This window comes from Cnephaeus nilssonii (assembly GCF_951640355.1).
Source record: "Cnephaeus nilssonii genome assembly, chromosome: 5".
NCBI classification, from domain to species: domain Eukaryota; kingdom Metazoa; phylum Chordata; class Mammalia; order Chiroptera; family Vespertilionidae; genus Cnephaeus; species Cnephaeus nilssonii.
In genome coordinates this window covers 101,087,392-101,102,605 of record NC_137076.1, presented here as the reverse complement: position 1 = coordinate 101,102,605, position 15,214 = coordinate 101,087,392, and the positions used below count along the sequence as shown (strand labels likewise).

Genomic DNA, 15,214 nt, shown 5'->3' with positions numbered 1-15,214 from the left:
ATGGTGGGTGACACCTAGGAAGTTCACTTGGCTCAAAATTTGTTGGGGTTTCAGGTTTGCCAAATCCATGCCACTCAGAGCAGGATTTGGATCTGTTTCAGGGTGGAGCTGGAGAGTCCTCCCCCCAGAAAATGATGCAGAGGTGGCGTCCCCACTCTTCATCTACGAAGTTCCCATGCCCAAGTTCATGGCTGCATGTGCACAGCACATGTATTCCTACCAGGCACTCGCCTCCGTGCTGGGCTAGGTGCTTTACAAGCCACAATTCATTTGCTTTTCACCCTCCCATGGGTGAGAGCTGTTCTCATCACCGTTTTGCTGATGAAGAACCGAAAGCTCAGAAAGGCTAAGACGTTTGTTCAAGCTACACAGCAAGTGACGGGCAAGGCCAGAATCGATGCGCTCAGGCGCTGCCATCAGAAGGAAATGGCAGCAGGTGTGGGCGTGCGCCTGGCCCTGCTCTCCCCGCCCCCCCCCCCCCCCCCAGCTCCCTATCCAGCTTGGACTGGAAACATCAGCCCAAGCCACGTGGCTTCTCTAACACCACCTTTTATGTCAGACTCTTTCTAATAGTTTCTGGGTTTAATTTTGTTGGACTTGGTCCAACCTGATTTAATTCCCATTTATTGAGTCGCTCTGGAGCACTGGGATGAGGAGAGCCACCTTGTCAGGGCGCAAGGCCCCGCAGCGCGCACGTGGGCGGCGGGTTCGCGAGCGGGTGTGTGTGTGGGGGGAGGGGCCGGGGCAGTGGCCAGTACCGGACCCCACGGCATGAACGGCTGGTACTGGACCTCGCCTCGCGGGATCAGCGGCCGGTATTGGACCTCCCCTCGCGGGGTGAGGCCGGTACTGGACCCCCCAGATGAGTGAGGCAGAGGCGGCAGTTGTGTCCCCAGCGGCCCCCAGTGGCGACTTGCCCAGTTCGCGCCTCCGGGGTGATAGGGGTGGGGGAACCAGTGTCCGCGGAGCCACAGAAAGCAGGCGGTGAGGTCGGAGCTGCCTGGGGCTCCGCTGCTGGGACCCCGCCTCCCCCGCCCCTGGCAACGGCAGCCTCGGGGACCCCTGCGCCCCCAGCCGGAGTCAGACGGACAGGCCGGTGCTGCCGGACAGTTCCAGGTCTGAATGGTTCCGGATCCGTCAACAGGAAGGACACCCAGGAGGATGCCTCGATTCCCCAGGCAGCCCTTAAAGAAACCCTGCCTCTGCGCAGCCCTGGAGACTGGAAGGAGAGAAGGTGCAGAAACTGCCCACTAACTGGGCCCAGGGGGTTGTCGGTGAAGGGCAGCCCCTCTGGCCCCCCAGGCCTCCCCAGTCCACGTAGATACCCCGATTCACCATCGGCCTTGCCCAGGTGCCCCACCATCCATGCTGGCGGAAACAGGCAGCGAAGGGAAGGGAGCTGAAGACCCTGGGGGAGGCCTAGAGGGTGGCTTCCGCCACCTTCCTCTACGGACTTGGCTTTGTGCGAGGCCCAGGGACCCCAGCCCAGCGGCAGCCTCCAGGGGCCCCAAACGGGTAGAACTTAAAGAGACAGCCCCATTGGAGGGGGACCAACAACTAGGAGATGAGTGGGTGCCCCCACCCAGGTTCCAGCCCAGATACGGAAGGTCCTTCTGCCCCAGCAGCCAGCCTACCATGAGGTGAGGATGGCGAGACCAAGGCCAGCCAAGGGCCCACGGACGGCTCCCGGCCCGAGCCCAGCGCCGATGAAGCCGCCCCTCCTTCCGGTGAAGACAGCAGCAGCCCCCTGGACGCAGGCAGCCCACAGCCCAGGACCGACCTCAGCCCCCAGGAACAGTGGGGGACCCCCACCCCAATACAGCAGTGATTCCAACTCAGAGGACACCCAGAGCTACCATCTGGTATCTGCAGCTTTCCCAACTGACTGTACCCTACCCAGCACACCTCTCCCCTTTCCCATAGTCGATGCCATCAAAACACTGGCTTCCCCCCCATTTTCCTGAGACTCAGGAGGCCAAAGCAAGAGCCTTCTGCTTTCTCTCTCTCTCCCCTACCTTGGGTTGAAGGAAGGGGTCCATCCTTTGTGTTGAGAGGTACCAACTCCCCTCCCCGCTCCCCCCAAAAAACCAGGCCGGGAAGGAGCCAGCCAGTTCTTACCTGCTCCTGGTGGTTTTTCTTCCCCACCCCAGTTTATTTTCTGTCCCCTCTACCTCTGAACTTCGTGTGCCCCCCGAGCCGCCAGTAAAAGCAAAAAGGTTTTTTTTTTTCCCCCTTCCCTTTCAGAAGAACCATGAAAGTGGCTGAGGGGGTCAGTGAGGTTGAGTGTACTCTGCCTTGGCAGCTGTAGGCTTTTCGGCTCATTGTGAGGGCTTTTACAAATGTGCCTCTGGCTGCCCCACCCCTAAGGTGCCCAGCGCCCAGCAGGGCCTAGGGAGGCACAGTCTGGGCGGTGGGAGAGTCTTCTCCCATGGCCCCCCGTTCACACCGTTTCCTCTGTCTGGGACACTGTTCCTCCCGCTGCCCCCTCCCTCCCATTTCATAAAGATCTGCTCCAACACCACCTTTTCAGAAAGGCCTCTGAGCACCCATGTAGATGCTGCCTATCACTCTCTAACCCCTTAACCTATTTTATTTCTCTTCATCGCACTTATCATTATCTGAAACTATATACATATGTGTGTGTGTTTTCCTGAGAGGTGCTGTAATTTGAAACTGCAGTGAACTGGGGGACAAAAGTCAGGCTAAGCCACAGGGAAGAGAGGAAGCCTGGCAGAGTAGCATGGGGGTCCCTCCCGACCAGGTGCAGCGGGGAGAATGGGAGGGAACCAGCGTGGCTAGTTCTGGGCTCACAAGGTACCCACTGCTTCTGTTGGGGGGTACTCGGCTCGGCTTCAAAGGGTCTGGAACTTGTCGATGAGGCATGGCATAGCCACACGTTGATCGTTCAGGTCAAACTATTTCTCTCTGCAGCATGGGACATTGTGGGCCGCAGGGCGCTCCTGGTAACTGCTGCTTCCTTTCCTATCTGGGGGATGGACAAGTGACTCCTTGTCATGGGAAGGTTGGGGTCCCTTAGGCTTGATGCCTCTCTGGTCCATGGCCAAAAGCTGTTAAGTTTCTTGGAACGTGGGGGCCTTGGACTTGGGGTCCCCATGTTGTTCCTCTATAATGCATGGACAGGCGAGATGGCCTTGGCTTCTTTGCTGGAAGTTGGTCTCTTTGGATCTCCATCCATCCATCCATCCATCCATCCATCCATCCATCCATCCATCCATCCATCCAGACTTCCAGACTTCCTTGCTTACTTCCTTGAGGACGGGGACTTTAACTTGCTCTCCACTGCATCTCTGGTTCTAAGTATATGTTAGATGCTACGAAAATATTTGTTGAATGGGTGAATGGATGGATGGACGTGTAGAAGACCCTCTTTGGTCTCTCTCTCCATACCCTGTCAAAGCTTCCTGTGTCCCTCTGACTTTTGCTCATAGTTGTTCTTCGGCCTTGAGCCCATTTCTGCCAACCAAGATCGCCTTCATCAGGCCCAGTTTGATGTACTTCTGTAGTACATCAAAATTTTTAAATCTTAAGTCACTCACACACACACACACACACACACACACACACACTCACCTTTGAGAGAAGGGTGTTTGTCTCGTTCACCATTGTATCCCCCCAAAACTAGCCTGGCCACTCTAGAAATGCTTGTTGAATAAATAACAGGTACCTGTAAGGTAGCACAGACTTAATTCTGCTTTGTGTTATCATTGGTTATTTATATGTGTGTCCTGCCAGCCTGGGGGTGAGGTGGGGAACTGGGTTTTAGTCATCTCTATACCGAGGCTAACTCATTGCTTCACTAGTAACGATGATGTTAACAGCACGAGCAGATGCCCTCTGGTGAACATCCACTGTCTAAGTGCCAGGTACTAGACTTCACCTACATTAGTTCATGTACTTTTCAAGGCCACTCTCTGGGATGGTTTTATGAGTGTCCTTTCACAGAGAGGGAAACTACAGCTCAGAGAGATTGGACAAGTAGCCCATGGTCCATTGGTTTATAAATCAAGAAGGATATTGGAACCAGATAGTTCTGACACTAGAGTCCCTCTCTTTCCCTCTTCATAAGGTAGTTTTCCTCTGTTGAGGTAAAAAGGCTCTTCTAAAACTTATTTCAACTAAATGGACTTGCAAATGGTCAGGACATCTTCAAACAGACTTGGGGACTGCTCTGTACTGCTGTCACTTGACTGTCCTAGATACTGTACAGCCTAGGGTTTACAGTTCTCATGATTCTCCTAATATAAGACATAAGACCTTCTTTTGAAGTTCCCAACGGTGTACCAGGACCACCACCCCACAGGGAGCCACTGCCCAACTGAGGCAGCAGTGTCCTCACCTGTCACGTAGTTCTTTAAATCCAGCTCATTGCTGAGAGGATTGTTGCTCTTGAACATATACAGGTTAAAGGGGGCTGGTTCCTTGCCCACGTTTTTCCACATGGTGTAGTCTGGAGAGGTCCATCGTCCAGCCAGCACATCATAATCACGTTGAGTGAAGTGGACCAGTTTGGTCAGGGGATCGTAGAGTCCCCCATGGAAGCCAATGACCATCTGGAAGTCGGGGTTGGAGTCATAATAAATCTCCCCATAGGCTGTATATTGCAACTGTTTGATCATGAGACCGTTGATGCTGAACACAGCCAGGGGAGTCCCTGTGTTATCTGAGGCAACGTAGTACTCCTCCCCACTGCTGCTCTCCATGGCAAAGAGGTGACCTTGGAGGTCATAGTAGAGCGAGGTTATCTCTGAATTGGAGTGGTTGTAGACATGGGTGATGCGAGTCGGGTTGTGGAGGTCAGAGTAGAAATATTGCAGATGGTGGCCCAAGTTGGTCTTGTAGGAAGCCCGCCGCCCCACACCATCATAGCGGTATTGGACGCTCCACCCACTGGCCTTGTTGTAGGCTCTCGTCAGGAGGCCCTTGGAGTTGTACTCGAAGATGTCAGCCCCTCGCTGGCACAGATAGCCATCATCGTCAATTTTGTACTGCACATCGCCAAGTCTGGTTATCCGGTCCCGGAGGTCATAGCGCAAGGGCATAAGGCGCACGCTATTGCCCGGGTTCAGCAAGTGAAGGTTCCCGTTGAGGTCATAGCTGTAGCGCCAGGTCGGGCGGTCGTTGACAGCCACACTCTGAAGCTGCCCATCCCCGTCATAGTCATAGGTGTACTTAGTGGTGTTGGCATAGGGCCCCAGTTTTAGCTCCCTCTTGATCACTCTTCCCATGCTGTCATATTGCACCGTCATCCAGTACATGAGGGACCTGAACATCTCGTACTGAACTTCCTTGATCCTCCCATGGGTGTCAAAGTGTTTGCTGAGGGTCATCACGGCGGTGGTAATGATTTGGTTGATGTCATAATAGATAACTCCAAACTTGCCAAAGTGCTCCACCTTGCCCGAAATCTCATCATAGCGGTAGAGGTCAACAGGAAGGGGAGTTTCACTTATGACGGGCTTAATGCTTGCAATCCGGAAGCTGTTGTCATGATAGGTGTAGTCGAACCTGGCATTGACCATGCCTTCCTCAGAAAACCTATAGATCTGCTTGTCCACGAGCGGGCCAATCTTCCGGTACCGGATGGTGCAGGAGAAGCCCCCACTTTGGAGGTTGACCATCTTCAAAACACCAGTGGTCTCGTCGTACCCAAAAGTGACAGCGGTGCTGTCATAGACAATCTCTGATAACTTGGAGAGTTTCCCATACTTGTAGAATACCTGGCGCCCGGTGCCCAAAAAGGACGTCTTCAGGATTCGGCCATCATCACTGTAGTCAAAGATGACCGAAGCGTTGCTTTCAGGCGGGTTGTAAATGTTGCGGATGTAGCCAATGGAGGTGTGCGTGGACATGCTGTGACGGGCGACGCTGGGCATGGTGACGGCGTGGAGACGGTCGGAGGAGTCATACTCAAATATGTACTGACGCTGACTCTGAAGCAGGAGGACCATGGACTGCAGGAAGGGAAGGGAAAGGAAAACCATGAGTTGGCTTTTTAGGACCAATCACTCACACTGACAGAATTGATGCCATTTCCCCAAAAGTCCATTCAAAAGGCACGAGGGATGGGGAAGTTTAGACCAGAGATTATGAGTAGGTTGATTTCATTGGGCATGCCAACTCTGATGGATCAGGGTGGCTGTCTGGAGCAGTGCTTCTCAAAGCTTAATGTGCATGTGAAATACCCAGGGATCTTGTTAAAAGGCAGATTCTGATTCATTAGTTCCGGGAGGGGGCGGGGCCTGAGAATCTGCTTTTGGAACAAGCTCCCAGGTGATGCTGCTGTTGATTGGCGGGCTTGAAGGACTGAGCTAAGAGGCATTGGTTGAGTTTGCCTATAGACTCAATAACAAGGAACCCTGAAATTGTTTAGTAATGACTTGCCACTGACGCAGCAGGGGACAGGTGTGACACACATACTATGTTTCTGTCACCCCTGATTAAAGAGAAAGCACAGCCTCCATTTAGAAGCTACTGGAAGGGTTAAATAGCTCAGAATCATTGATTCTTTGGGTAAAAAAAAAAAATGGCCTTGAACTTGAGGCCATTGGGAGATTCCTGCCTCCTCTGGTCAACCATTCCAGTATTTTATGGCATTATGAGAACAGTATTCGGGAGGGACCGAAGGGACAGCAGCCCCTCTCTTGCAGAGGAGGTAACAGCTCTGTCTGCAAGGGATCACTAATCAGGAGGTGAGGAAGGAAGGAATGGAAACGGACCTGTGTCAAGGTGAGTCCAGTAGCTTCTGTCTAATGACCAGATGACCAGATCAGCCTCAAAAATCGTGAGCTGTGCCCTGAAGGGACATCTTTTCATTGCATGGCCAACCTCCGCAGACCTACACGGAGACCTGAACCTGGCACTTTTAGACACAGGGAATCCATGGAGAGGATCCGTTGGCTGGTTCAACAATAGACCCAGGGGAAGGGTGTTGCTCTGTGTGCTTGAGTTTTAAGCACAATCTCTTCCTCTGATGGCTAAGTTTCGGGCAAGGCATTTCTAATTTATAAGTAATTTATAAGTAATGATTAGCCATTTCTAATTTATAAGTAAGGATTTCTACTTTGTAAGTGATAATTAGCCATGTTGCCAATGGGATGATTCTGTCAGCTTCAACAGCACTTATTATTATGACTTTTGGAATAAAATCAGACTGTTTATCCATTTTGCCATTCCTGAGTATCTGGTACTCTCTCTTTTTTTAAAAAAATTTTGCTTTAATGGTATAGTGCTGAGCTATGAATAACATGTCATCCAGATTGCCTCCTTCCCAGTGAGGGGGGATAGTGGGAGGGGAGCCCTTGTGGAATCCAAGTGAAGATGTTCAGATGGCTTATAGCAAAGTGGATTCGGTCAGCTGAAAGAGGGCAGCCTTAGCAAGAGAAAGCCCCGCTGGCCCAGAGTGGCACATGTACCCACCTTGTCAAGGTAGGAGTAGCTCCACACTTTCCCGTCAGCAAACATGCGAGACACGATCCGGCCTTGCTTGTCGATGTCTGTCCTCTCGCTCATGGCCCCGCGCTGCAGGCCAGCCAAGCGCCCGTTGAAGAAGTACGAGACGTTGACGGCTGCCAACCCGCTGCTGGGGAGCCAGAGGAAGGGGCGGCCCACCTGGTCGTAAATGATCCTCAGGGTGAACTTCCGGTGATCATCATAGATCTTTTCCGTTCGAATATTCCGGTCATAGTCGATGGACAAGAGATTCCTTCCGTGGACCTAGGCAAACACAAAGGGCCTGGTTTGAAATATACCACCTGGGCACGTTAGCTCAGGCTTCTATGGAGGACGTGGCTGGCGCGGCTGGGGCCTAGTGTGCGTCGGAGGAAGAAACAACCCTGAAGTTACCTAGAGGAGTGCTTTCTGAACCCTTGTGTCACGGTACGCATAGAAAATGGCGATATTTGTAGGGTGTACTGGAATACAGACATGGGGCTGCTTAAGGTCAGTGATGGCTTATCTGGGCACGGCTGCCATGAGCAGTCATGTGGGCTGTGACTTGCACAATTACAAGGGTGCCACCAGGTTGTAGAAGGCGTGGATGGTGACACACGTGCAGTGCACGGCCACCTCGGGGCCAAGAGGATTTGTCTATTTGCACACTTAGAACCGTTTTTGGCCATGTCATCAGCTGAGCAGCTAACAATCTGTAACAGGAGGTGCCAGGATTTCTTCTGAAGCCCTAAGTAAAGGTACCCAGGAGGGTAGGGAGAAAGTCTTGGAAACCCATATTTTACAAAGACCTGGGAATCTGAAGGCTCCTTCTTATGTGCACTCCTTTACTTCTATGTAGAGAAAAATCTTACCCCTGTCAGGGATGCAAGAACTCAGTGGGAAGACCGCAGGAGGGCTGGGAGACGCCAAAAAAGGGAAGGGCTGACTCTTGAGGTTTAGCTAGTCCTGAGAGGATGGCTGGAAGTGAATAAAATGAGGCCAACTTAGGCTCTTTCAATATAATTGACTGCAAATCCAGACGTCCCTGGAGTGACTGCTGAAGGCAACGGAGGATATAAATAGGCAGAAAGAAGAGACGGGAGAGATGTCTGGTACCTCCTCACCTTACCCTAATGGTTCACTAGCACTTAATGATAATAATGATGCCAGTGATGATGATGGTAATAATAACTTTCACATGGGATGAGGGCTAGTCTGTATAGGCATTGAGTCAGGCGATTTATATCTATTGTCTGAGCTGATGCTCACAAAGACCACTGGATAAATGAGGAAACTGAGCTGGGATCAGAGAGGTTACATCCTTGCTCAAGGTCTCACAGCAGTGACGTGGTGGGGTTGGTCTGGGATTTAGCTCTAAAGACTTTGACCAGTTAACCACTTAGACATAACCAGGTTTACTGCTTCCTATGTTATATGTGCATTGAGCGCCCTGAGATATGTCCACTGAAGCAGACTGTAAGGCAATGCCACAGCCCTGGAGGGCTCCATGTTGCAGCGTGATGGGGAGACAAGGACTACTTCTAATACCTCAGACACCTATGTTCTGCAGAGCAGTATTGTACTCAGGTGAAGAACGACATTTCACAGCTGCCTTTGGAGATAGGGGTGGCTAACATGATGTGATAGTTGTTAGCTCGGTCTTCTGGGGCACCTTGAAGGAAGCCGACTCAGCTAAGAAGTAGGCACCGTTTAGTTTTCTCCGCTTTCCTCCTCCTCCTAGGTGGAATGTGGATGTGATCTCTGGAGCTCCAGCATTTACCTTGTGACTATGGGGTGACTTTGAGGATGGAAACCTCAAGGATGATGGCTCACCCAGAGAAAAGAGTCTAGATCTCTCTCTGTTGACCTAGGTCAGTGGTCGGCAAACTGCGGTTTGCTGCTCTGTTGACAAATGAGTTTGCCGACCACTGACCTAGACTCTCAATTCCAATAATTACAGGCTGTTGTTGTTCCTTGTGATTAAGCACCTATCCCAGTGGTTGGCAAACTCATTAGTCCACAGAGTGGCAAACCGTGGCTCGCGAGCCGCAGTTTGCCGACCACTGACCTAGGTGTCTTCAATGGTCATCCATACCAACCTTGAATTGCTTACATCTAGCATGTTATTCCTATATCTCTGTTACATTGCAGTTGAAACTAATCTAAACTGATATAAGCCCCTGGTACTTTGACAGGTACTGTGCTAGGTACTTTAGATACCTGATCCCAGTCTAATTCTCACAACATAAGTAGAAGTTATTTCTTACATGGGCAGTTAGCTCAGAGGGTGACATAGCTAGGCAGGTTCAGGGGCTGGATTTGAACCCAGGACTATGTGACTCTTCAAACTGTTGCTGTTGCCATGGAGAGAAAGGGATAGAACATTTGAGATAGAACATCTGGAAAAGCATGGAGATAGGGATGAAGGTGGCAAGTTCTTGGGATTACAAGGAAGCTCAGCTTTCAGGAAGATGCACACCATCAGACTTGCAGCAATTGGGAAGAACAGTCAAGAAGGCAACAGGTGAGGGGTAGCACTATTTTTTTTAAACCAGTCCAAAGTTAAGGCTGCCAGAATTATTGGGGATCTTGATCCTAAATTAGTCACACAGGCTGGGGTGACTTCCTCTGGAGACAGAAGTTTGGCCACATTGGGTTGCTCCATTTGGGACAACTGCAGAAGATTCCCCAACCTGCGAGTTTAAGAATTCCAGCTCAAGCCCTCGCCAATGTTTTATTCAGCAGAATGAATGACGTGGCAAGAGGGAGGAAGGATTTTCAACATTCCCTGAGCCAACTGCTAGTGACACCCCACCATCTCCTATCTCCTATCCCCATTCCCTTTCCCTATCCCCGCTTTGGCTTCTCTTTGATAACAGTGTACACCCCCCCCAGGGCATTTATTATTCATTGAATGTTAATTCTGCGCCAACGTCAGGCTCGGAGCCTGTGGTGGAAGGTGGACGAACACCACCAACAGAGCCATGTGGCCTGAGGACCTATGATGCTCTTAGCCTGCTCTGAGCACTGCCCTTGTTTTAGCTTATTCAGTCTTCACAATAACACTCCTGGGCGAGCACTGTTATTATCTTCCTGTGACACGCAAGGCACGGCTAGGTTTAAGTGCCCTGCTCAAGCTTATACAAGTAGTAAGTTGTGCAGCCAGGACCCCAAGCAAGAGTTCATGGTCTTCACCTGGCTCAGTCCTGCCTCTCTGACCAGCGCATGTGATTCCATTAGGCATGTGATTCTAAACCGTGGAGGCTGCTGTGACAAATCCTGCTGCTGGATTGATTCCACAGCACAGAGTCAGCTCCCAGGGAATAGAATCAGGTGGTTCTGATGTGTGCTCTTGGTTAAAATACCTCAGTATGGGCTGGCCAGCATGGCTCAGTGGTTGAGTGTCGACCTATGAACCAGGAGGTCACGGTTTAATTCCCCGTCAGGGCACTTGCCCAGGTTGTGGGCTTGATCCCCAGAGTGGGGTGTGCAGGAGGCAGCCAATCAATGAATCTCTCTCATCATTGATGTTTCTATTTCTCCCTCTCCCTTCCTCTTTGAAATCAGTAAAAATATATTTTAAAAAATACACTCAGTATGATAGAAGGCCCTGTCTTCAGTTATGTGGGAGAGAACAACAGGCGAATAGTACATGCAACCATAATATAATCGCGCCTGTGTGTGTATATATGTGTATATGTATACTATAACATAATCATGACAGAGACCAACATGTAAGTCACACATGCATGACTATCATTATAACTATACTAGAGGCCCGGTGCATGAAATTCGTGCACTGGCGGGGGAGTGTCCCTCAGCCCAACCTGCACCCTCTCCAATCTGGGACATCCCTTTCACAATCCAGGACTGCTAGCTCCCAACTGCTTGCCTGCCTGCCTGCCTGATTGCCCCTAACTGCTTCTGCCTGCCAGCCTGATCACCCCCTAACCACTCCCCTGCCAGCCTGATTGACGCCTAACTGCTCCCCTGCCAGCCCGATTGTCCCCAACTGCCCTCCCCTGACAACCCAGTCACCCCCAAATGCCCTCCCCTGCATATTCCCTCTTTATTAGATAGGTACTATCTAATAAACATATTGGACAGCCCTAACTGGTTTGGCTTAGTGGATGGAGAATTGGCCTGCAGACTCAAGGGTCCCAGGTTCGATTCCGGTCAAGGGCATGTATCTTGGTTGGGGGCAACATACCCAGTGGGGAGTGTGCAGGAGGCAGCTGATCGATGTTTCTCTCTCAGAGATGTTTCTAGCTCTCTATCCCTTTCCCTTCCTCTCTGTAAAAAACCAATAAGATATATTTTTTAAAAAAACATTTAAGATTCCTCCATATCTGCCTGGCTGGTGTGACTCAGTGGTTGAGACCCCAGGCTGCCGCTGCTGGCAAGAGGATCGTGCCACGGGGGTGCGCGCCCCTGCCAGGCTGAGACCCCAGCCCAGGCTGCTGCTGCTGGCAGGGGGATCGCGCAGTGGGGAGTGAATTTATTTTTGTTTTTTATAAAGGGTCAGGAGGGCCTCTGGGCAGCATTCGGCCAGGCTGCTTACTCTGCAGGCTCTCAGCGGCAGCCCTCCCTGAGACTGGGGGACTCCGGCGGGGCTGAGAGGACTGGGTGCTGCCATCTTGTGGCTATGGGCACCACCATTTTTGTCATGGAGTGATGGTTAATTTGCATATTATTCTTTTATTAGATAGGACTAGAGTCCCGATGCACAAAATTCATGCAAGAGTAGGCCTTCCTTCCCCCGGCTGCCAGCACTGGCTTCCCTCTGGCACATGGGACCTGGGCTTCCCTCACAGCCCCGGCTTCTTCCGGAAGGACGTCTGGTCTAATTAGCATATTATGCTTTTATTATTATAGATTAGTACATGAGTGGACAAGCACAGAAAAGGGGTCCCGGACCTCTGATGGCCAACATTGGGTTTGATGCTACTACTTAGAGCTGATGAGGCCTTTGACCCCTTGTCTGGGTGCACCAACCATGAAGAAGTAATAAGCACTAACTATTAGCCATTGATAATTCAAGTGGGGATTTTATTCCCAAATTCACCATGTCCCTGGGAATTGGATTTCATTATAGCACTGATTGGAATTAACATTTTATTTTCTTGTTTTTTAAGATCTAATTGGCATATATTAATGTACAAGTTTAAGGTGTACAGTGTAATGATTTGACTTACATATATTGTGAAGTGATTAGAGCAGTAAGTTTAGTTAACATCCATCATCTCATATGGAAAAAAGAAAAAAAGAACAAACACTATTTTTCTCCTTGTAATGAGAATTCTTAGGATTCACTCTCCTAACAACTTTCTTATATATCACACAGCAGTGTTCACTGAAGCCATTGAGTTTGCATTACGTCCCCAGTACTTAGTTATTTTTTTTTTAATTGGTTGGAGAGTTAGTTGGCATTTATTATGTTTTTTACTGTTGAAAGTATTACAGATGTCCTTTATTTTTTCATTTTTGCCCCCCTCCACCTGGCCCCCACCCCACCCCAGGCCTTCACCTCACTATTGTCTGTGTCCATGGGCTATGGTTATATGCATATACATTCTTTGGTTAATTTCTTCCCTCCCTGCCCTCCCCGCCCCCCGCAACTCCCTTCCCTCTGAGGTCTGTCAGTCTATTCCATGCTTCCATGTCTCTGGACTTATTTTGTTCATAAGTTTTTGTTGTTGTTGTTCTTTAGATTCCACATATAAGTGAGATTATGTGATACTTGTATTTCTCTGGCTGGCTTATTTCACTTAGCATAATGTTCTCCAGGTCCATCCATGCTGTTTCAAAGGGTAAGAGATCCATCTTTTATATAGCTGCATAGTATTCCATGGTGTAAATGTGCCACAGCTTTTTTATTCACCCATCTGCTGATGGGCACTTGGGCTGTTTCCAGATCTTAGCTATTGTAAATAATGCTGCACAAGGGTGCATATATCCTTTCTAGTTTCTTGGGATATATTCCCAGAAGTGGGGTCACTGGGTCAAATGGCAGTGCCATATTTAATTTTTTGAGGAGTCTCCATGCTGTTTTCCACAGTGGCTGCACCAGTCTGCATTCCCACCACAGTGTTCTAGGGTTCCTTTTCCCCCACATCCTGGCCAGCACTTGTTGGTGGTTGATTTATTGATGGTAGCCATCCTGGCAGGTGTGAGGTGATACCTCACTGTCGTTTTAATTTGCATCTCTCTGATGATGAGTGATGTTGAGCACTTTTTCACATGTCTCTTGGCCATCTGTAGGTCCTCATTGGAGACGTACCTATGCAAGTCCTTTGCCCATTTTTTAAATTGAATTGTTTGTCTTCCTTTTGCTGAGTTGTAGGAGTTCTTCACATATTTTGGAAATGAACCCCTTATCAGATGTATCGTTGGTGAATATGTTCTCCCATTCAGTGGGCTCCCTTTTAGTTTCAAGGATGGTTTCTTTTGCTGTGCAGAAGCTTTTTAGTTTGATGCAGTTCCATTTTTTAAATTCTTTTCTTTGTTTCTCTTACCCTAGGAGATGTATGGGTGAAAATTCTGTTATGTGAGATGTATGAGATTTTGCTGCCTATGTAGTCTTCCAGGATTTTTGTGGTTTTGTTACTTACATTTAAGTATTTTATCCATTTTGAGTTTATTCTTGTGTATGGTGTAAGTTGGCAGTCTAGTTTCATTTCTTTTTGCATGCATCTGTCCAGTTTTTCCAATACCATTTATTGAAGGGACTGTCTTGACTCCATTATATGCTCTTGCCTTTGTCAAATACTAATTGACCATAATGGCATGGGTTGATTTCTGGGTTCTCTGTTCTGTTCCATTGATCTATATGCCTCCTTTTGTGCCAGTACCAGGCTGTTTTGATGAGAATGGCTTTGTAGTATAGTTTGCTATTGGTATTGTGATCCTTTTACTTTGTTCTTCTTTCTCAAGATTGCTGAGGCTATTCAGGGTCTTTTTTGGTTCCATATAAGTTGTACTTAGTTACTTTTGACTGGAAGTTTGTACCTTTTCCTTCCTCCAATTACCCGCCCCTCTGGTAACCACAAATAATATGATCTCATTTTCTGAGTTAGGTTTTTTATTTTTAAGATTCCACATATAAGTGAAATCATACAATATTTGTCTTCCTCTGGCTTGTTTTACTTAGCATAATGCCCTCCAAGTCCATCCATGCTGTTGCAAATGGCAGCATTTCCTCATTTTATATGGCTGAATAATATTCCATGGTGTCTGTCTACCTATTTATCTATCTTACATCTTCTTTATCCATTCATCCATTGATAGACACTGAGATTGTTTCCAAGTCTTGGATATTGTAAATAATTCTTCTCTGAAAATATGGGAGTGTAGAGATCTCTTTGACAAAGTGTTTTCATTTCCTTTGAACATATTCCCAGAAGTGGAGTTGCAGGATTATACAGTAGTATTATTTTTATTTTTGGAGGATCCTCCATGCTGTCTTCCATAGAGGCTGTACCAATTTACAGTCCCACCAACAGTACACAGAGTTCCTCTTTCTCTATGTCCTCATCGGCATTGGTCTCTCATCTTTTTAACGATGGCTAGTCCTACAGGCATGGCATGGTACCTCACTGTGGTTTTGATTTACATTTCCCTAATAATTAGTGTCTTTTCATATGTTTAGCCATTTGTGTATCTTCTTTTGAAAATGTCTGTTTAAGTCCTTTGCACATTTTTAAATTGGATTATTTGTGGCTCCCCCATGGCAGGTCAGGGCTGGGAGCCACACTCAGAGTGGGTG

The 15,214-nt window shown here is 48.9% G+C and overlaps 1 protein-coding gene across 6 annotated transcripts in view; it reads right to left on the bottom strand.

Moving 5' to 3' along the window:
- The window catches only part of TENM2 (teneurin transmembrane protein 2), a gene marked incomplete at both ends in the record, with an annotated part of 890,113 nt that overhangs the window by 9,955 nt on the left and 864,944 nt on the right, over window positions 1–15,214 (bottom strand). For all 6 annotated transcript variants that reach the window (XM_079771922.1, XM_079771923.1, XM_079771924.1 and 3 more), the window contains 2 exons: window positions 4,358–5,972; window positions 7,438–7,734. In XM_079771922.1, the coding sequence (XP_079628048.1) occupies window positions 4,358–5,972; window positions 7,438–7,734 (1,912 nt within the window). The remainder of the gene's footprint in view (window positions 1–4,357; window positions 5,973–7,437; window positions 7,735–15,214) is intronic.